Source organism: Triticum urartu, chromosome 2A (assembly GCF_056163025.1).
Source record: "Triticum urartu cultivar PI428250 chromosome 2A, HENAU_Tu73, whole genome shotgun sequence".
In the NCBI taxonomy this organism is placed as follows: domain Eukaryota; kingdom Viridiplantae; phylum Streptophyta; class Magnoliopsida; order Poales; family Poaceae; genus Triticum; species Triticum urartu.
In genome coordinates this window covers 141,623,963-141,646,367 of record NC_141874.1, presented here as the reverse complement: position 1 = coordinate 141,646,367, position 22,405 = coordinate 141,623,963, and the positions used below count along the sequence as shown (strand labels likewise).

Below are 22,405 nucleotides of genomic sequence, written 5' to 3'. Positions count from 1 at the left end.
TGTCATTTTCTCTGGCTTCCCTTTTTGCCATCTAATCCAGTGACGGAGTACGAGCACATTTATGACATTCCCAACTTCAAATGCCAAATAACACATTTCCCAAAATATCAAAATTTAGCCAGCTGTGGTAGCCGGTCATACAAGGGATGTAAACCTTTGTCCAGCTATTTGATTTGGACAATTCCCTGAATTGTCGTCCATGGACACCATCCAATCATGCAACAACTTAAAAGAAATCACATCTTACCAAATCACCCACTGCTCCCACAGCCAGGGCCATCTTTTCTCCGAATTGCGACCGTGCACGAGTACCAAACTGCAAAAGATCCACCCCCTCCCTGCAAACGTCCCACTCTATAAAGGAAACCAACAACGCAGCGCTTCCCCACCACCACTCCCACCACTTCGAGCGCCTCCTCCTGTCTCGCCCTCGCCCCCCGTCCCCTCGTCGGCGCCCGATCTAAGGTATCTAATCGCATCGCCTCCCCTCTCCTCCTCCCCAGATCTTTCCCTATTGGTTCCAGCCGCCTAGTCCGGCGATCCGCGCGGCGGATCTCCCTCGCCGTTGTTTTTCCGGTAGATGTTTCGTTCTGGATCTGGTCTCAGGCTCTCAGAAATGAGATGGATCGTGCGCTTCTGTGCCCGTATGGTTCAGGATCCGTCGATGTAGTATGCGTGTATCTCGGAATTGCGCCTAATTACTTTTGTGGTGGTTGATTTGTTGGTAATGGCGTCCATTTCACTTTTGCCCATGATAGATTTGTGGGGATCGGGCTTGTAGTTTGGGGAATTGGGCGCGGAAAGTATGCGTGCTCAAGGCAGTTTCTCCGTGAGGGTTGACCTTGCCTAGATTTGAAGATTCTAGGGCATGTGGTTCGTAATCGTACCAATGTCACTGAAGTTTCAGGTTAGCTGGTGTGGGGGAACTGCCGACTAGACCTGTGATGTGCATCTGTTCTGTGTAGAGAAGGTTGGATGATGGCGATTTTGTAACAAATCATAGAAGAGATGTGCTGGTATGTGGTGATATCAGCTGTGTTTTGTCGTTTATAGGTGAATGATCTTGTTTTGATGGAAAAAGTGCTGACGTTCACAAGATGCTCAGCCAATTCAGGGGAAACTTTTGGAAAATATACAACGGAATTTCAAATGGACTTGTTGTCGTTGTGCCATGTTAGGATTGTTCCAACCCATGTATGGTGTAGGCCTGTAGAAACCTATCTGGCTTGTTTGGTATATCGTGGTTGATGCTTAGTCTCAGGCAACCTCTTCAGTGATGACTTGTAGCAGTAAAACTTAAGGGATAACTTGCCTAACTGAAAGTGAAGTATGCCAAACACCCTAGTTATATCCAACAATCTCAAAGTGTCCTTAAATGGCATCAAATATGCAATGGATCGGTATGATATGTTTTTTTGCCAATTTAAACTGGACCTACTGTCTGGATTTTGCTTGTTGTATGCTTGGGTGCTGGCTGCAGTGCTAGGCCACACATATACTGTGTAATTTGGTCTTGGAAGGCACCAAATTGCAGTCCAGTTGAAAAATCAATCCTAGTATTGATTGAAGTGAGATTTGATCTTTAAATATCTTATCTTACTTGAGTGACCTTGAGTTTCTATCAACTTGCTGGTCTGTATGAATGTGTAGTTCACTTCTTCATCGTGTTTCCAAACCGCACTTAGTGGCGAGGAACCTGTTGCCCTCTTATTTTTATCTTCTCAACCCAAAGATGCTGAAATTTTTGTCTTTGTCATTCGTTTAACCGTGTAAGGTTTTGAGATGCTATCATCTCCTCTATTGATTATGCAATCTTAACAGAGATATAAATGTTTTCACTAAGCACAATGCTGTGGATATCTACTGTTTGATGTTGATTAGTTGCCCTGGATTGAGTTATATTTTGGGTCTGGATTGCCTCATTTCCAGGTTGCCCTGTATTGACTGGTAACCACCATTATCCTTATCAACATGTCCTGCAAGCATACTCTATGCCCTTTGTTAGAAGTTCTTATTAAAAGCAACTGTTAGATATTCTTTCACGGCCACACTCAAACTATATTTTCTCATGTTAAGAGTTTTATCTTTATTTTTTCACAGAAGTTGATCTTACCTAACCTGTATGCTTTAATTGACATCTTACCTTGTGGCTTGTGATAATATCTGACCCTGTTTGACTTCGTTCAGTCTAAGCAGCACTGGTCACTTAATCTTACTAAGCATTCTTGTTTGAAGACTTGGTTCAGCATGCATGCTTTGTTCTGTCCTCTGCTCCTAAATTACCATGATATTTCTTTAAATGCCACCATCTAAACATATGATGTCAAGATTCACTTGGCTTATGTAGTTTATCTCTGAGATCTGAATTTTTTTGGGAACTTTTATCCCTGATGATTTCATTTGCTGTTTTGAAAATGTATTGCACTCTGACAATCATGCTGAACTTGTTCACTCATATGTTGCACTTTACCTATTTATCTTACAGTCAAGATGAGTCGTGGCGGGAGTGCTGGTGGTGGTCAAAGTTCTCTGGGTTACCTGTTTGGAGATGGTGAGCCTGCAAAGCCCGCTGCAGCACCAGCTGCGAAGCCCGCACCTGCTGAGAAACCAGCACCGGCAGCTGCTGATGTAGCCAAGCAGATTCCAGCTGGCATTCCAGGTAGCCGGGCGAACAACTACTACCGTGCAGATGGCCAGAACACGGGCAACTTCCTTACGGTATGTTTTTTTTGCCTTGTAATGAACCCAATTCGATCCAGCTAATTTCCCCTTTCAAATTTCATCTGTTGAGGTATATCAGAAGTTTCCATTGACATAAGATTGACACAAGTTTAATTACTGTTGGCTTCTCCATCATTAATTTGTTTGCTAGAAGAATGTTCTGCCCAGTGCACAGTTTTCACAACTACCTACGTGGGTTCATGTTAAGCCACCAAGAATTTATTTCGTTTTGTGATATTTGTTTGTACTACAGTTAATAGTGTAACAAGAACGTAACGGGTTCACCCCCCCTCCACCCCACCTGAAATGTAACGCTAAGCAAATGAGTTAAGCATCTTGTTAATTCGGCCTACTTTAATGTTTTGATTTTAGAGTAGTGAAAAGATATCCAGTCGTCATTTTTGGTCTCTTACATTTTTGTGTTTGTTTACCATGTGGGCTGATGACTTTGTTAACCCTTGCAGGACCGTCCTTCAACCAAGGTTCATGCTGCTCCTGGCGGTGGCTCCTCCCTGGGCTACTTGTTTGGCGGAAAGTGATGTTAATGATGCTGCTTAATGAACGAACGATGAATTGGCCTGTATCTCTGTTATCCATGTGGTGAAAACTGGAAGTGTTTGGTTTCAGCAGTTTACCACCTGCGTCGATGTACTCTGTCTGTATGATTCATTGTGTCCAGGCTGACCTCCTGCTTGGAAGCCAGCTTGCCTAAAACCTGTCGCTTTCAAACTAATCTTGTTCATCTCAAAACTTGGTGTGCCTAATTCTTTGTTTGCCTGCACCCTAGCTGTGTCAAACCTTGGATTTATGATTTTATCAGCTGTGGGCATTGTGTTACTGTTGCCATTAGCATGCCCAGCTCCATGTTTTTTTGAAAGAAAAATCACTTTATTAATTCAGAAAAAACGGTTACATCGTCTAATAAGATAGATTCAATTTTGCTCATAGGTTCCCCAAACCAAAATTGGTAGTAGAAAATCTAGCTAAAAGAGCAAGTTCATGAGCTTCCTTGTTACAATTATTTGCTTACTTGTTACAGTGTTAAAATCTAGTGAACGAAAATTCACAAACGAAAAACTGCCCAGCTCCATGTTTGGATCACTCATGGATAACATTACAAGCTATGAGTTGTGACTCATACATCATGCACAGTTTATGCATAGTACCATTTTTGGAGAACTAAACATAAGCACTTGTGCTGTGGTGGGCTTGTTGCGTGGTTCATGGTAATACTGAGACAATAAAGGGGTTTTCCTGCTTTATATTATAAAACAACCGCACGATACAACAGGCATGCTGGGCTGCAGAACAACCAAGCCCAAAAGAAAATTTCTGGTAATATTGCCACCATACACATCGACCTTTCCTGGTTCTTATGGAATAACAAAGATTATTCTACAAAAGTAATATGACAAAATATCAATAATTTTGTTCATTTTATACTAGATGCTTGCATGCTACAGAGAAGATTAGGAAGAGAAACGTGTGAGAAACTTGTACGTAATTTTCAGTGAGGGGAAACATATAAGAAATTGTGGGTACCTTTTTTGACCTAAAAAATACCTCTTTATTCAGTAGATAACACCATGGAAAATTATTGATAGAGGCAAGTTTTCAAAGCAGACGTGCCGTCCCCGACCCTCGCGTGGCCTCTCCTAGGCAACACGGGGAAACCCTAAACGCGCCGCCGTTGTCTCTAGATCTAGCCCCTTCTCGTGTCGCCGCCGCCGCAGGGGGCGCCGACAAAGTCCATGTGTGCCCAAGGAAGGTGCCGGTGGGGCGTTCCTGCTCCTGTGGCTTCGCTGCATGGGTCTTGACCTCATGACGGCGTAAGCGTGCCTCTCTCCGTCGGCCTTCTCTCCCGATGGCAGGTGCTCCTTCGTCAGGCGGTGGCGCCTCCCTTTGGCTGCCCGCGCAAGATGCACAGCGGGACTGTCATTAGGGATCGCCGCGGAGGGCTCCAACGAGCGTCTGCATGTCTTGTGGCGAGCTGGGCACGACCGTGTGCCCTGACCGTTGCCGTGGTGCACCGACGACTGCTCCATGGGCTGGTGCTGCAGGCGGGCCTGATATGGGCCCATGCAGGCCTACATCTGTTTTGCTTAGTGGTGTGGTATTCGGCAGTGTGGCAGCCTGCATACGGTGGATCTCGCCATAGCTGCTCCGGTCCCAGTGGGCCTGGACCTGCGTTCTCCGGTGTCCTAGGCTCGTCAGCTCTTTACCATAGAGATTATGGCCCTGGTGCTCTAGAAGTTGCGCCCTTTCCGGCTTCCTTGGCTCGCCGGCGTGCTTGGCGGCTCCGGCCTCATTAGACCTGATCTGTGTCTCTCCAGATCTTTGCTTGCTGACGTGTCGGTTGTTGTCGCTTCTCATATGCTGGTTATCCACGCCTTGTCACTACCTCTCCAATCCTGAACGCCACCCCTTGCATCGCCCTTCCTTCACTAGATCCAATGCACGCACGTCTGGCAGTGCCGGTTATTATCATTTGGCGAGGGGCGTAGCCCCCCTTCAGTGGCAGTCTACGACATGTTCCACGTCTTCGAATCTTGTCTTGCTGCTTTGGGATTGTTCGGACATAGGCCAGGGCGAAATCCTTGCTCGGCTTGCTGATGCTGGCAACGGTGACTCCCGAGGTGCTGTTATCTTCTTGGAGGCGCTGCCACAGCCTCTCTCCGAGCCCCTCTTCGAGCAACAAGGGAAACCCTAATTTTGAGGTCTGATTCCTTAGATCAAATTACGACGACATCACGACATTGTATCCCTTCATGAAGGCGCCGTCTTGTTTGCTCATGGCATGTCTGGTACTGGTTTTCAAGACCGGTACATCGTTTCGGGTCATTTCTCTTTGTAGGGTAGTTTTGTGCTAGGCCGTAAACTTCGTCTGACCAGACATGTCACGTTATATAAGCCCTCTCCGACCTTTTCTTTGAAGCAGTGATTTCCTTCTCTAGATTGCGGCAACCATCGTCTTCTTGTCTTCATCTACAACTTCCGTTCGTTGGTTCTACAAACTCCCGAGTTCAAACAAGTTTGCTTTGCTGAACCGCAGGCCTAAAGCCAGCAACGTGCTTTGCTCATGATGCGCCATCATAGATGACGGAGGAGAAAGACTTCAACACCCCAAGGACATGGATGTATTTTTTAAAGTTTTGAAAGAATGTTTTTATACGGGTCTATGCATACATGACCTTTTAACATTTTCATAAATGAACAATCAAGTATGAATCTAACAGTTAGAAAACCTTTTACTATATATATATATATATAATGCCACCTTACAAAAAATGCTGGAAAATAAACTTAAAGGAAAGAATAAAAATGAACATATAGCACATGGGAGCAAATTTAACGTGACATATTTCAATCATGCAAGAATAGCACAGTGAACTAGAACTCTAATGAAACACAACACTGTAGCAAATTGCACGCATGGATCACCCGAAACCTCACATTGGCGCCCCACAATGCTCCACGAACAAAACTAGTGGGAGAGTTAAAGGGGTGCATGCCGAGAAGGATTTGCATTGGGGGGGGGGGGGGGAGGGGGGGTGGATGCTGCCGCCGCGCGGAAAAGTTGTGTTCCTTCTCAGTTCATGCCTACTTTTTTTGAAACATTTCCAAATGTTTTGGTGGACGAGGAAGGAATTGTGATAGCATAAGTTCCTTTAGAGATGACAGAAGTTAGTAGTTCTCTTGTGCCAACATAACATGAACATAAATAAAATTGTCAAATTTTGTATAGAAAGAACAGGAACCACTTCTATTCTCTTTTCTTAAGTATAAGTAAGGGACCAATAGCAGGTTAGTGAGCACCACAACAATCCACCTACTTTGATAACATAAAATCATTTTGGGATTTTAATGTAAAAACACCTGCGCAGAAATTGGAGCCCAAGGACGCCTTCTGTGTCCAAGGGTCACAAACTTGTCATAGACTCTATTTAATAAGTGGAACCCATTAGCGATCTGCTCTCCAATTGGATATTAAGGGTCAGAGAAGGGCAATCACTTGTTCTAAAACCAGATCTTGTACTAAACGAATGAAAATTGACAACAATAAAAAAGCATAACTTAGAAAAAGATGTTCTAGAAGGTAAGCGGAGTTTTTCTTGACAGAAAGATAATGAGATGGCTCCCTGTGCTCTGATTATTTCTTTGGAATAGAATGATGGAGTTACGTTCATCCGGACATGGATTATCTGCACCCGAGCTCAAATACACCCGCATGAACAGCAAAATCTAAAAAGATAGTAAAAAGGTTGAAAAAAAATTCTTAACTTCTTTGTGGATGAACATCAACAAAATATTCTATCGTCCTGCAAAATTTCATCTTGACAAGACATCGTGGAGGCCTGTACAAAAAATACAACATTTGGGACCCAAAACGACACATTTTGGAACACTCTTTTTGTTTTTTTGGCACACACCTCTATGGATGTATTTTTGTGGTGAAATTTTGCATGATGTTACAAAACTTGTTGATGTTCATCCCTCAAAATAATCAGATTTTTATGATTTTGTTTACTACTGTTTCGGAATTTATTGTTCATAAGGGTGCATTTGACCTTGGGATTAGAGTAATACTTTCGCGTTCATCCTATGTACCTAACCAATTGTTCTTCACTGACTCTAGTTATTGCAACATGTATATATGCCATATCATGCTGGAGCATGTTGTACGCTACACTAGCACAAAATAAAAATTCACGACTCTAGTCGATAGGTGTCCGCGGCTCATATGTGTCCTGTGTGCACAAAGTCATATTGACGAAAACCATGTGTCATATGCACCACTTTGTTTGCCTCATGACATATGCTGTCGAACTCAAGACGAGTACTTGTCACCAGTGGCGGAGCTTGGTGGGGGCCAACCTGGGCCATGCCCCCCCCCCCCCCCCCCCCCGCTCATAAGAAAATTTCTGTATATAGCTTAGTATTTGGCCTGATTGTCCCCTAAAAATCACCTCAAAACAATTACGTTTGCCCCTCCAATCCATGCCCCCCCCCCCATGATTCCGTCTCAAGCTCCGCCACTGCCACTGCTTGTCACCTTTGTTGGTAGCTCGACCACTCTTTTCAAAACCGTGATACAGACTTCCAAAAACGGATGAACACTTAACCGAAGTCGCATGACCATGCTTCCGAATTTAATCAGTCGAGAGGGCCCAGATAATATCTCTCCGTATTGGGCAAGCAAATCTCATCTTGTCTGACCATGTCTTTCGGCATATTTTACGACTAATCTGGAAACTACCTTTATAACTATCCGGTTACGGAATAGCCTTGATAGATCGTAAGTAAGGCGATTCACATTTTAAGTACGTAAGAAGACCTCAAGTCTACGACATGCAATATATATTTTACTTGAGACTATAGATGACAATATCTCAGTTATGTCTCAAAGTGAATTTGTTGGACTTGACTTTCCTTATCCCAGGCCATACAATCGGCTCAACATATTTATGTTGATGACTTATGAAACATAGTCATGAATGAAATCGTATACTAGTTAAATGATGTGTGTCTGCATATGACCTTATCAACTAGGGACCACTAGAATAATTACATCATATAATATATAGTCTCACAAACAAGTCACATCACCACACATGCCATCACATCAAAGACTCACCTCAACATGCATGAGAAAAAAATATATTATTACTTAAGCTCACTACTTATATTTACCTCAATATGCACACATATCATCTCACCACACATGTCACCTCATCAAGGCCCGCCACAACATGCACGAGAAAAGGCTTTCCATTATATTAAGCTACTTATCTTTAGTAAAAACAATTCTAACTATACAATAATCAAATAAAATATATAATATGTATTTTGGGTTTTAGTTTACATATTATTAATCCAAATATCCACACTCCCTTTCAAAATAATTGAACTCTTAGGTTTGTCCTAAATCAAACTTTTTTAAGTTTGACCTAATTTATAAACAATATACCAATAGCTACAACATCAAATTGGCTTCGTTGAATTCATCACGACATATATATTCATACTATATATATTTGATGTTGTACATTTTTTTAGAAAGTTAGTTTTTTTTTTGCAGGGAAAGTTAGTTAAACTTAGAGATGTTTGATTTAGTACAAACTTTAAACTTCAAATTTGAAACGGAGAAAGAACAATAAAATTTCATCGAAATATAGTGCAATCAATTTTTACAGTGCGCGGGTTATCTGTACTACTTTTATAATACTCCGACCCCATGTTTGAGTTGCCATGCGTCAATTTGAGCAATTTGACGTGAATAAGTTTGTACAATCATGCTCCTCCTAATCGTGCCAACTAGCGTGCCATATGACATGTAGGCTGTAGCATCCGAGGGGCTAAGGTTAAGGTTGACGCCCATGCGTACAGATCACCTTTGCCTTTTTGCCATGCATCAAATTGCGTAGATTGTACTTTTCGCCAAAAAATATTGCGTAGATTGTACAACCTAAAAATTTAGCACGGCACTCGGCAGTTGCACCGAGCTAGCCGTGGCATTTGCTGTCCTAGTAGTTTACACGTGGCACTGCTCCATTTCCACACATGTAAGCCTGTAGCTAGGCGCTAGCTGCGTATTCTCTATGAGAATTGAGAAGGATAATATTTTATTTCTGTTGATATAACAGATACGTATACGAGTTTGATGTGAATGGAATCGAACCCTGCACTCTCCTTATTACGTAGAAGTACACTGAACATGAGCGGTGGAGGATACCAAAGGGATATCAAGATGAGGCAACGGCTTCGCATTTGGGCCCCATGCTGAACGTCGTCAGATCCGACTATATGGCCGAACGTAGTAGGAAATCGAAGCGATGCTCGTTTCTCTTTTTCTTTCGAGGGAATGCTCGTTTCGTTGGGTCAATGCTTGTCATCATGTTAGAGCAACTCTAGCAGACCCCTTAAATCGCCGACCCGCATCACGCGTTTACAGTTCGTAGAAAACACGTTTTGCGGGCTCATGCGGGCTGCGGCTGAACAGAACCCATTCCGCTATCTAGGTTCTGTTCGGCCGCAGGCCGCGCGCCAGCAAAACGCGTGGTTTTTAGAATTTAGCACATATTTCAGAATTTAACACATATCTCAAATAACATAAAATGTGAATATTATGAATCTAAATTACAATGATTATTGAAGTGACCAAATAAAACTAATAATTCGTTACAACAATTGTCCCGAATACAACAATGATATCAATCACACATGAATTAAATGAAATGAGTGTAAAATTGGCCTGTGCCTTTGCCAATGGTGCACAAAACCTTTGGCCATGCCTCTGCCAATGGCGCTCAATGAGATCCTCTTGAAGCTGATGGTGTGTGTCTGCATCTTCAATCTGCCAGTATGTCTAAAGAAATGCTTGTATACGGCCAGGGTCTCTAGCTGGCTTCACACGGCTACCGACATTGTCGTAGAAGAACTCCAAGTTCAAGTTTCTCTCATCTTCGAAAATCATGTTGACACAACATGTCATGATGTTGCTCCGGGTTTTTCTTGTCCGAAAAACGAGTAGAACCACGCGCAATGGCAAATCTAGTTTGCAAAACCCCGAAGGCTCTTTCTATATCTTTTCAGGCAACCTCTTGCACCTTTGCAAATTCAATATGCCTTTTGGTTTTGGGCTTTTTGATGCTCTTCACTAATGTACACCAAGAGGGGTAAATACCATCTGCAAGATAGTACCCCTTTGTGTACTTATGCCCATTCACCGTGAAGTTGCAAGCAGGAGCATCACCACTAGCAAGTCTAGCAAACAAATGAGACCGTTGCAACACATTGATATCATTGGGAGTACCCGGCATACCAAAAAACAGTGCCAAATCCTTAACTCCTCGGATGCTACAGCCTCTAGCACAATTGTTGCCTTACGAGACTTGCCACAAAATTGCCCATGCCATGCCTTTGGGCAATTTTTCCATGTGCAATGCATACAATCAATGCTTCCAAGCATGTCGGGCCAACCTCGCTTCTCATTTGCTGCCATCAACTTTACCGTGTCTTCCTTGTTGGGTGCACGAAGATAGACATGACCGAAGACACGGATCATCACTTTGGCAAACCTACGCACTAACTCAACTGTAGTATCTTGGCATTGGCGAAGATACTCATCGGCATAATCAGCCAGAATACCATATGCAATCACACGCATAGCCGCGACGATTTTTTTGATAGGCTCTAAAACCCAACAAGACCGGGACGTTTCTCCTTTGAGTAAAAAACCGGCAATTAGCCTCGCAAGCTTGCACAATTTTTATGAAGAGTGATCAGCGCATTCAATACGTTCTCCGGAAGAGGTGCGGTGGATAGGTTGGATTGTCCGCGAAGTAGTCTTGCATCAACATCACACTTCCGAGATGGCGGTTGCGAGGGATGCAAAGATGGCTGACGGTCGAAGCTCACCGTCTTTTACGGTTTCGATCCTCCTCCTCCACGGCTAGGACCGCCATGACCATCTGCTGACGATGGCGCTCGAGCATCGATTCCACGTCTGAGTCATCCGACGAGGACGAATCCTCAAGCAAAAATTGCTCGCACAGGCTCAAATCCATCTAAAAAACGCATCGAAGCTCGCTTCAACAAAATTTCTACGGCGGGTGGGGCTCAAGGGGAAGGAAAAGGGGCTCACCGGGGCGGCGGCGACCGGTAGCGGTTCGGCAAATCCGGGACGGCCGGTGGCTGGAGGCGGTCGATCTGGGGCGGCGGCGACGTCGCATTGCCTTAGCTCGTCGGATCCTGGACGAGCGGTGCAATTGCGTCGTCTGGAATGGCCGGAATCGCAGGCGGCAGCTGGTGGCCGCCATATGCGGGAGGGGATGTGGGGAGCGCGCGAGCTGAAATGTCCCTCCCGCCAACCGCTTCCGCGGGATGCAGGGCAGCGACAGGTCAGGGGGAGCTGTGTTTTCGTGGGTCAGAGGGGGATTTTACCGCGCCCCTCAATTTTTTTACGGATCAGACACTTTTAAGGTTTCTGTTGGGTCACTTTTTCCACCCTAAACTCTAAACTGGCGGTTATTTTGATGGTTGGTGTGATTTAAGGGGTCTGCTAGAGTTGATCTTATACGAGCTTAGAGCATCTACAGCTAGACTTGACGAATCCGGTCTCCTACACGTCCACAACTGCGTCCGGACACGTTCACGGACGTATCTAGGCTACCCCTTAAATCTTGTGCCAGGCATCCACATACCTCAAATACAAACTCTCAAATACATGGAAAATCCATGCACGTCCATCATATATGCCAATGTCGCATGTAAATAACAAATGTTGATAGCGGAAGTACATATTTAGGACATAAAATTTATTTTAAGTACACAACTCAAACATTAGCTCTTTAGTTTTCATTATGGTCCCACATATGCTCCACAAGATCACTGAGTAGTTGCACGTGCACATGATGATTTCGAAGATTCTGATGCTTCTGCAGAAGTTTCATAAGCTGATTTGCATCTTGATTTTTTGGGATTTGAACTTGTTCTTCGGGTGCTTGAAAATCATTGGTTTGGGCAACACCATCACCCTCATCCTCGATAATCATATTGTGCAAGATAACACAACAAATCATTAGCTGCCAGAAAATTTATGATTCCCACATCATTGCAGCTCCACGAACAATTCCCCAACAAGGTTGAAGCACTATGAATGCCCTCTCCACACCCTTCCGCTGTTTCCTGCATTGTTGCAAACTGACTAGGGCTTTTGCCGTGTGGTATGGATATGGTCTTTACAAATGCCGCCCACTGAGGATAGATGCCATCGTCCAGATAGTATCCCATGTTGTAGTCACGGTCGTTGACAGTGTAGTTGCATGACGACGATTTCCCATTACAAAGCCTCCCGAACACGGGAGATCGTTTAACCATGTTGATGCCGTTGTGAGAACCCAACATTCCAAACAAAGCATGTCAAATCCATAAGTCATGTGATGCCACTGCTTCCAGTATGATTGTGGCATCTTTGGTGTGATCTTGATACATTTCCCGTAAACCATTGTGGCAGTTCTTCCATTACCAATGCATGCAATCCATTGATCCGAGCATTCCTAAAACCCTCTGGCATCTCTAATAGTGAGCAACTTTTTTATGTCCTGCACATTTGGTTCTCTCAGATACTCTGCTCCAAACACCTACACCATGGTGCGGGTAAACCTGACAGTAGTCTTCAGGCATGTTCTCTCCCCCATCCGGACCATCTCACTAATGCCATCTGTGACAGTACCAAGTGTAAGCATCCTCAGAGTAGTCATGCATTTTTGCTTATGAGAGAAAGAAAGTTGGCCACAACAATCCCTTGTGAGCTTGAAGTAGTCATCGTGTGCCTCCACTCCCTCCACAATGCGCAAAAACAACGGTTTGCACATACAAAAATGGCGATGAAACCATGGATCATCCGGAAAAGTTGGGTCTGGAGCAAAGTAGTCCTTGTGTAGTAGCTGTGTTCCGGAGACCCTATCTCGATTGATCACTCTTCTCCCTTAGATTGAGCCCTTGAAGTCGAGAATACGCTCCACCTGCCGGACCATTTCCTATTGCATACTCATGAGCATGATCATGTCCACTTCTTCGTCCGAATGCAACAAATCGAAAAACTCATGTTCAATAATTTTATCAAGATCAGTCAGTCCATATTTCTCGTCTGATGAAGCATCGATATTCATTGCTTTCCCTATGAATAAATCACAAAAAACTAGGTCGAACAATATGTTGAACACATAAAGCGCAAGGGGCAGCCCGATAGTTGTCGGGCATGCCATGGTGATGTTCGAGCCGGCAATGATGTCCGTGGTGGTGAGCAGGAGAGAGAGGAATATTGTGCCGGTGCTAGTGGTGCAGAGGCTCGGAATAGTTGCGACACAAGGGTTTTGGTGGGGCTGCGATATGTCCGTCACGGAGGAGAAAGAAGAGGAGAGAGCAAATGGATCTGGTAGGTCGATGGGGTGGATTTTGTGCAATTTATGGTGGGCTAGGCTTGGCACGTCCGATGTGGCGAACATGCCCGAGAGAACTCATGCATCCTCATATCTGCCCTACATTTGGGCTAGATATGAGGGGTGCCGGTCAGCTCAGGTGTTTGAGGCGCCTGTCAGGGTCAGCTTTTTTTGACAGGTCACTGACCGGGGCGTCTGGATGGGCTTATGGTGGTGGGAGGGGGGGTGAGGTGCCCGACTGTAGATGCTCTTACATTCTGCCATGATACCAAATTATAAAATTAAAATTAAAATATGTCAAAAATTCTGAAAAAAAATCATGGATGTTCACAACACATATATGCACTACAGAAAATAAACTTCCGTGATGACACGTGTTTGTCACAGTAGGTCACATTTTCTGTCATACATGTACAACCATGACAATTTTATGACATAATCAAGATAGTCATACCTGTGCTATCGTAGAAGTGTTCCATGAAAATACCAAAATTATCATCACGGAAGTGTCCACTTCCATGGCGATAATGTTGGAAATATGCCCTAGACGCAATAATAAAATGGTTATTATTGTATTTCCTTGTTCATGATAATTGTCTATTGTTCATGCTATAATTGTATTAACCGGAAACCGTAATACATGTGTGAATACATAGACCACAACATGTCCCTAGTAAGCCTCTAGTTTACTAGCTCGTTGATCAATAGATGGTCATGGTTTCCTGACCATGGACATTGGATGTCATTGATAACGGGATCACATCATTAGGAGAATGATATGATGGACAAACCCAATCCTAAGCCTAGCACAAGATCGTATAGTTCGTCTGCTAAAGCTTTTCTAATGTCAAGTATCATTTCCTTAGACCATGAGATTGTGCAACTCCCGAATACCGTAGGAATGCTTTGGGTGTACCAAACGCCACAACGTAACTGGGTGGCTATAAAGGTGCACTACGGGTATCTCTGAAAGTGTCTGTTGGGTTGGCACGAATCGAGACTGGGATTTGTCACTCCGTGTAAACGGAGAGGTATCTCTAGGCCCACTCGGTAGGACATCATCATAATGTGCACAATGTGACCAAGGAGTTGATCACGGGATGATGTGTTACGAACGAGTAAAGAGACTTGCCGGTAACGAGATTGAACAAGGTATCGGGATACCGATGATCGAATCTCGGGCAAGTACTATACCGGTAGACAAAGGGAATTGTATACGGGATTGACTGAATCCTTGACATCATGGTTCATCCGATGAGATCATCGTGGAACATGTGGGAGCCAACATGGGTATCCAGATCCCGATGTTGGTTATTGACCAGAGAGATGTCTCGGTCATGTCTGCATTATTCCCGAGCCCGTAGGGTCTACACACTTAAGGTTCGATGACGCTAGGGTTATAGGGAAAGTATGTACGCGGTTACCGAATGTTGTTCGGAGTCCCGGATGAGATCCCGGACGTCACAAGGAGTTTCAGAATGGTCCGGAGGTGAAGATTGATATATTGGACGAAGGGTTTTGGAGTCCGGAAGTGTTCCGGAGGTACCGGGTGATGACCAGCATGACCGAAAGGTGTTTCGGGAGCCCCGACAAGTGTTGGGGGGCTTCATGGGCCAAGGGAAGGGGGCAAACCAGCCCACTAAGGGGTTGTGCGCCCCCCTCACCTATTCCCACGTGACCAGGGGGTTTGGGGCGCCCCATCTAGGGTTCCCACCTCCTGGCTTGGGGGCCAAGTCACCCAAGGGGGAGATCCCATCTGCCCTGGCCGCCGCCCCCCTAGGGGAAACCCTAGGGCGCCTCCCCTTGCCCTTGCCCCTATATATAGTGGAGGTTTTGGGGCTGCAGAACACACGAGTCTCTTTCTCCCAAGGCGCAACCCTACTTCTCTCCCTCCTCGTCTCTCGTAGTGCTTGGCGAAGCCCTGCTGGAGTACCGCGCTCCTCCACCACCACCACGCCGTCGTGCTGCTGCTGGACGGAGTCTTCCCCAACCTCTCCCTCTCTCCTTGCTGGATCAAGGCATGGGAGACGTCACCGGGCTGCACGTGTGTTGAACACGGAGGCGCCGTTGTTCGGCGCTTAGATCGGAATCGACCGCGATCTGAATCGCTACGAGTACGACTACCTCATCCGCGTTCTAGTAACGCTTCCGCTTAGCGATCTACAAGGGTATGTAGATGCACTCCCCTTCCCCTCGTTGCTAGATTACTCCATAGATTGATCTTGGTGATGCGTAGAAAATTTTAAATTTCTACTATGATTCCCAATAGTGGCATCATGAGCTAGGTCTATGCGTAGATTCTATGCATGAGTAGAACACAAAGCAGTTGTGGGCGATGATTTGTTCAATTTGCTTACCCTTACTAGTCTTATCTTGATCCGGCGGCATTGTGGGATGAAGCGGCCCGGACCGATCTTACACGTACGCTTACGTGAGACTGGTTCCACCGACTGACATGCACTTGATGCATAAGGTGGCTGGCGGGTGTCTGTCTCTCCCACTTTAGTCGGATCGGATTCGATGAAAAGGGTCCTTATGAGGGGTAAATAGCAATTGGCATATCAACGTTGTGGTTTTGCGTAGGTAAGAAACGTTCTTGCTAGAAACCCATAGCAGCCACGTAAAACATGCAACAACAATTAGAGGACGTCTAACTTGCTTTTGCAGGGTTTGCTATGTGATGTGATATGGCTAAAAGGATGTGATGAATGATATATGTGATGTATGAGATTGATCATGTTCTTGTAATAGGAATCACGACTTGCATGTCGATGAGTATGACAACTGGCAGGAGCCATAGGAGTTGCCTTAATTTATTTATGACCTACGTGTCAATGAAAACGCCATGTAATTACTTTAATTTATTGCTAACCGTTAGCCATAGTAGTAGAAGTAATAGTTGGCGAGGCAACTTCATGAAGACATGATGATGGAGATCATGGTGTCATGCCGGTGACGATGGTGTTCATGCCGCACCTCGAAGATGGAGATCAAAGGCGCAAGATGATATTGGCCATATCATGTCACTTTATGATTTGCATGTGATGTTTGTCATGTTTTTACATCTTATTTGCTTAGAACGACGGTAGCATAAATAAGATGATCCCTCATTAAAATATCAAGAATTGTGTTCCCCCTAATTGTGCACCGTTGCTAAGGTCCGTTGTTCCGAAGCACCACGTGATGATCGGGTGTGATAGGTTCTAACATTCGCATACAACGGGTGTAAGCCAGATTTACACACGCAATACACTTAGGTTAACTTGACGAGCCTAGCATGTACAGACATGGCCTCGGAACACGAAAGACCGAAAGGTCGAACATGAGTCGTATAGTGGATACGATGAACACGAAGATGTTCACCGATGATGACTAGTCCGTCTCACGTGATGATCGGACACGGCCTAGTTGATTCGGATCATGTATCACTTAGATGACTAGAGGGATGTCTATCTGAGTGGGAGTTCATTAAATAATTTGATTAGATGAACTTAATTATCATGAACATAGTCAAAAGGTCTTTGCAAATTATGTCGTAGCTCACGCTTTGGTTCTACTATTTTAGATATGTTCCTAGAGAAAATTCAGTTGAGAGTTGATAGTAGCAATTATGCGGACTGGGTCCGTGAACTGAGGATTGTCCTCATTGCTGCACAGAAGGGTTATGTCCTTAATGCACCACTCAGTGTGTTGAACCTTGAGCGTCTTCTGTAGATGTTGGGAAACATCTGACATACACGTTTTGATGACTACGTGATAGTTCAGTGCGTAATGCTGATAGTTTAGAATTATGGCACCAAAGACGTTTTTGAAACGTCGCAGAACATATGAAATGTTCCAAAGACTGAAATTGGGATTTCAGACTAGTGCCCATGTCAAGAAGTATGAGACCTCTGACAGGTTTCTTAAGCCTGCAAACTAAGGGAGAAAAGCTTAATCGTTGAGCATGTGCTCAGATTGTCTGAGTACTACAATCGCTTGAATCGAGTGGGAGTTAATCTTCCAGATGAGATAGTGATAGTTCTCCATAGTCACTGCCACCAAGCTATTAGAGCTTAGTGATGAACTATAACATATCAGGGATAGACATGATGATCCTTGAGCAATTCGCGATGTTTGACACCGTGAAAGTAGAGATCAAGTAGGAGCATCAATTGTTGATGGTTAGTAAAACCACTAGTTTCAAGAAGGGCAAGGGAAAGAAGGGATACTTCATGAAACGGCAAATCAGTTGCTGCTCTAGTGAAGAAACCCAAGGTTGAACCCAAACCCCAGACTAAGTGCTTCTGTAACGAGGGGAACGGTCACTGAAGCAGAACTACCCTAGATACTTGGTAGATGAGAAGGCTGGCAAGGTCGACAGAAGTATTTTGAATATACGTTATATTATTGTGTACTTTACTAGTACTCCTAGTAGCACCAGGGTAATAAATACCGGTTCGGTTGCTAAGTGTTAGTAACTCAAAATAAAAGGCTACGGAGACTAGCTAAAGGTGAGATGACGATATGTTGGAAGTGTTTCCAAGGTTGATGTGATCAAACATCGCATACACCCTCTACCATCGATATTGGTGTTAAACCTAAATAATTGTTATTTGGTGTTTGCATTGAGCATAGACATGATTGGATTATGTTTATCGCAATACGGTTATTCATTTAAGGAGAATAATGGTTACTCTGTTTATTTAAATAATACCTTCAATGGTCTTGCATCGAAAAATGAATGGTTTATTGAATCTCGATCGTAGTGATACACATGTTCATGCCAAAAGATATAAGATAGTAATGATAGTACCACGTACTTGTGGCACTGCCATTTGAGTCATGTTGGTATAAAACGCATGAAGAAGCTCCATGTTGATGGATCTTTGGACTCACTCGTTTTTTGAAAAGATTGAGACATGCGAACCATGTTTATTGGTAGGTATGCGTGAAGAAACTCCATGCAGATGGATCGTTTGGACTCACTTGATTTTGAATCACTTGAGACATGCAAATCATACCACATGGGCAAGATGACTGAAAGGCCTCGTTTTCAGTAAGATGGAACAAGAAAGCAACTTGTTGGAAGTAATACATTTTGATGTGTGCAGTCCAATGAGTGCTGAGGCACGCAGTGGATATCGTTATGTTCTTACTTCACAAATGATTTGAGTAGATGCTGAGTATATTTACTTGATGAAACACAAGTCTGAATTATTGAAAGGTTTAAGTAATTTCAGAGTGAAGTTGAAGATCGTCATGACAAGATGATAAAATGTCTATGATATGATCATAGAGATGAATATCTGAGTTACAAGTTTGGCACACAATTAAGACATTGTGGAAATTGTTTCACAACTAATACCGCCTGGACCACCGTAGTGTGATGGTGTGTCCGAACATCACAACTGCGCCTTATTGGATATGGTGCATACCATGATGTCTCTTATCGAATTACCACTATCGTTTATGGGTTAGGCATTAGAGACAACCGCACTCACTTTAAATAGGGCACCGCACAATTCCGTTGAGACGACACCGTATGAACTATGGTTTAGAGAAACCTAAGCTGTCGTTTCTTAAAAGTTTGGGGCTGCGATGCTTATGTGAAAAAGTTTCAGGCTGATAAGCTCGAACCCAAAGCGGATAAATGCATCTTCATAGAATACCCAAAAATAGTTGGGTATACCTCCTATTTCGGATCCGGAAGCAAAAGTGATTGTTTCTAGAAACGGGTCCTTTCTCGAGGAAAAGTTTCTCTCGAAAGAACTGAGTGGGAGGATGATGGAGACTTGATGAGGTTATTGAACCGTCACTTCAACTAGTATGTAGCAGGGCACAGGAGGTTGTTCCTGTGGCACCTACACCAATTGAAGTGGAAGCTTATGATAGTGATCATGAAACTTCGGATCAAGTCACTACCAAACCTCATAGGTCGACAAGGATGCATACTACTTCAGAGTGGTACGTAATCCTGTCTTGGAAGTCATGTTGCTAGACAAAAATGAACCTACGAGCTATGGAGAAGCGATGGTGGGCCCGGATTCCGACGAATGGCTCGAGGCCATAAAATCCGAGAGAGGATCCATGTATAAAAACAAAGTATAGACTTTGGAAGAACTACTTGATGGTCGTAAGGCTGTTGGGTGCAGATGGATTTTAAAAGGAAGACGGACAATGATGGTAAATGTCACCATTAAGAAACTTGACTTGTTGTTAAGATGTTTTCCGACAAGTTCAAGGAGTTGACTACGATGAGGCTTTCTCACTCGTAGCGATGCTAAGAGTCTGTTGGAATTATGTTAGCAGTTACTGCATTATTTATGAAATCTTGCAGACAGGATGTCAAAACATTGTTTCCTCGACGTTTTTCTTGAGGAAAGGTTGTATGTGATACAACCAGAAGGTTTTGTCAATCTTGAAAGATGCTAACAAGTATGCAAAGCTCCAGCAATCCTTCTAAGGACTGGAGTAAGCATCTCGGAATTGGAATGTACGCTTTGATGAGACGATCAAAGATTTTGGGTTTATACAAAGTTTATGAGAAACTTGTATTTCCAAAGAAGTGAGTGGGAGCACTATAGAATTTTTGATGAGTATATGTTGTTAACATATTGTTGATAAAAAATGATGTAGAATTTCTGGAAAGCATACAGGGTTATTTGAAAAGTGTTTTTCAATGGAAAACTTGGATTAAGCTACTTGAACATTGAGCATCAAGATCTATAAGGATAGATCAAAAACGCTTAATAGTACTTTCAAATGAATACATACCGTGACAAGATTTTGAAGGAGTTCAAAATAGATCAGCAAAGTTCTTGGCTGTGTTACAAGGTGTGAGCATTGAGTAAGACTCAAGACCTGACCACGACAGAAGAGAGAGAAAGGACGAAGGTCGTCCCCTATGCTTTAGACATAGGCTCTACAGTATGCTATGCTATGTACCGCACCTGAAGTGTGCCTTGCCATGAGTCAGTCAAGGGGTACAAGAGTGATCCAGGAATGGATCACATGATAGCGGTCGAACTTATCCTTAGTAACTAGTGGACTAAGGAATTTTCTCGATTATGGAGGTGGTAAAAGAGTTCGTCGTAAAGGGTTACGTCGATGCAAACTTTGACACTAATCCGGATGACTCTGAGTAGTAAACCGGATTCGTATAGTAGAACAGTTATTTGGAATAGCTCCAAGTAGCACGTGGTAGCTGCATCTACAAGATGACATAGAGATTTGTAAAGCACACATGGATCTGAAAGGTTCAGACTCATTGACTAATAAACCTCTCTCACAAGCAAGATATGAACAAACCCCATGGGTGTTGGATTCATTGCAATCACATAGTGATGTGAACTAGATTACTGACTCTAGTGCAAGTGGGAGACTGTTGGAAATATGCCCTAGAGGCAATAATAAAATGGTTATTATTGTATTTCCTTGTTCATGATAATTGTCTATTGTTCATGCTATAATTGTATTAACCGGAAACCGTAATACATGTGTGAATACATAGACCACAACATGTCCCTAGTAAGCCTCTAGTTTACTAGCTCGTTGATCAATAGATGGTCATGGTTTCCTGACCATGGACATTGGATGTCATTGATAACGGGATCACATCATTAGGAGAATGATATGATGGACAAACCCAATCCTAAGCCTAGCACAAGATCGTATAGTTCGTCTGCTAAAGCTTTTCTAATGTCAAGTATCATTTCCTTAGACCATGAGATTGTGCAACTCCCGAATACCGTAGGAATGCTTTGGGTGTACCAAACGCCACAACGTAACTGGGTGGCTATAAAGGTGCACTACGGGTATCTCTGAAAGTGTCTGTTGGGTTGGCACGAATCGAGACTGGGATTTGTCACTTCGTGTAAACGGAGAGGTATCTCTGGGCCCACTCGGTAGGACATCATCATAATGTGCACAATGTGACCAAGGAGTTGATCACGGGATGATGTGTTACGAACGAGTAAAGAGACTTGCCGGTAACGAGATTGAACAAGGTATCGGGATACCGATGATCGAATCTCGGGCAAGTACTATACCGGTAGACAAAGGGAATTGTATACGGGATTGACTGAATCCTTGACATCATGGTTCATCCGATGAGATCATCGTGGAACATGTGGGAGCCAACATGGGTATCCAGATCCCAATGTTGGTTATTGACCAGAGAGATGTCTCGGTCATGTCTGCATTATTCCCGAGCCCGTAGGGTCTACACACTTAAGGTTCAATGACGCTAGGGTTATAGGGAAAGTATGTACGCGGTTACCGAATGTTGTTCGGAGTCCCGGATGAGATCCCGGACGTCACAAGGAGTTTCAAAATGGTCCGGAGGTGAAGATTGATATATTGGACGAAGGGTTTTGGAGTCCGGAAGTGTTCCGGAGGTACCGGGTGATGACCAGCATGACCGAAAGGTGTTTCGGGAGCCCCGACAAGTGTTGGGGGGCTTCATGGGCTAAGGGAAGGGGGCAAACCAGCCCACTAAGGGGTTGTGCGCCCCCCTCACCTATTCCCACGTGACCAGGGGGTTTGGGGCGCCCCATCTAGGGTTCCCACCTCCTGGCTTGGGGGCCAAGTCACCCAAGGGGGAGATCCCATCTGCCCTGGCCGCCGCCCCCCCAGGGGAAACCCTAGGGCGCCTCCCCTTGCCCTTGCCCCTATATATAGTGGAGGTTTTGGGGCTGCAGAACACACGAGTCTCTTTCTCCCAAGGCGCAGCCCTACTTCTCTCCCTCCTCGTCTCTCGT

At 44.2% G+C, this 22,405-nt stretch overlaps 1 protein-coding gene across 1 annotated transcript; it reads left to right on the top strand.

Annotated features, from left to right (window-relative positions):
• The first annotated feature begins 308 nt into the window (after window positions 1-308).
• LOC125536255 (protein SPIRAL1-like 1) lies at window positions 309-3,502 on the top strand. The gene is made up of 3 exons (XM_048699447.1): window positions 309-465; window positions 2,486-2,718; window positions 3,186-3,502. Exons 2-3 carry the CDS (start codon window positions 2,491-2,493, stop codon window positions 3,258-3,260), a joined length of 303 nt encoding a protein of 100 aa, XP_048555404.1. The 5' UTR covers window positions 309-465; window positions 2,486-2,490; the 3' UTR covers window positions 3,261-3,502.
• The last annotated feature ends 18,903 nt before the right edge of the window (window positions 3,503-22,405 follow it).

What these genes read in the sequence shown, in the direction of transcription:
- LOC125536255 (XM_048699447.1), top strand. Translation starts at nt 2,491, where the DNA reads ATGAGTCGTGGCGGGAGTGCTGGTGGTGGTCAAAGTTCTCTGGGTTAC. An exon ending in ACACGGGCAACTTCCTTACG is followed by an intron (nt 2,719 to 3,185) that starts GTATGTTTTTTT and finishes TAACCCTTGCAG; the next exon opens with GACCGTCCTTCAACCAAGGT.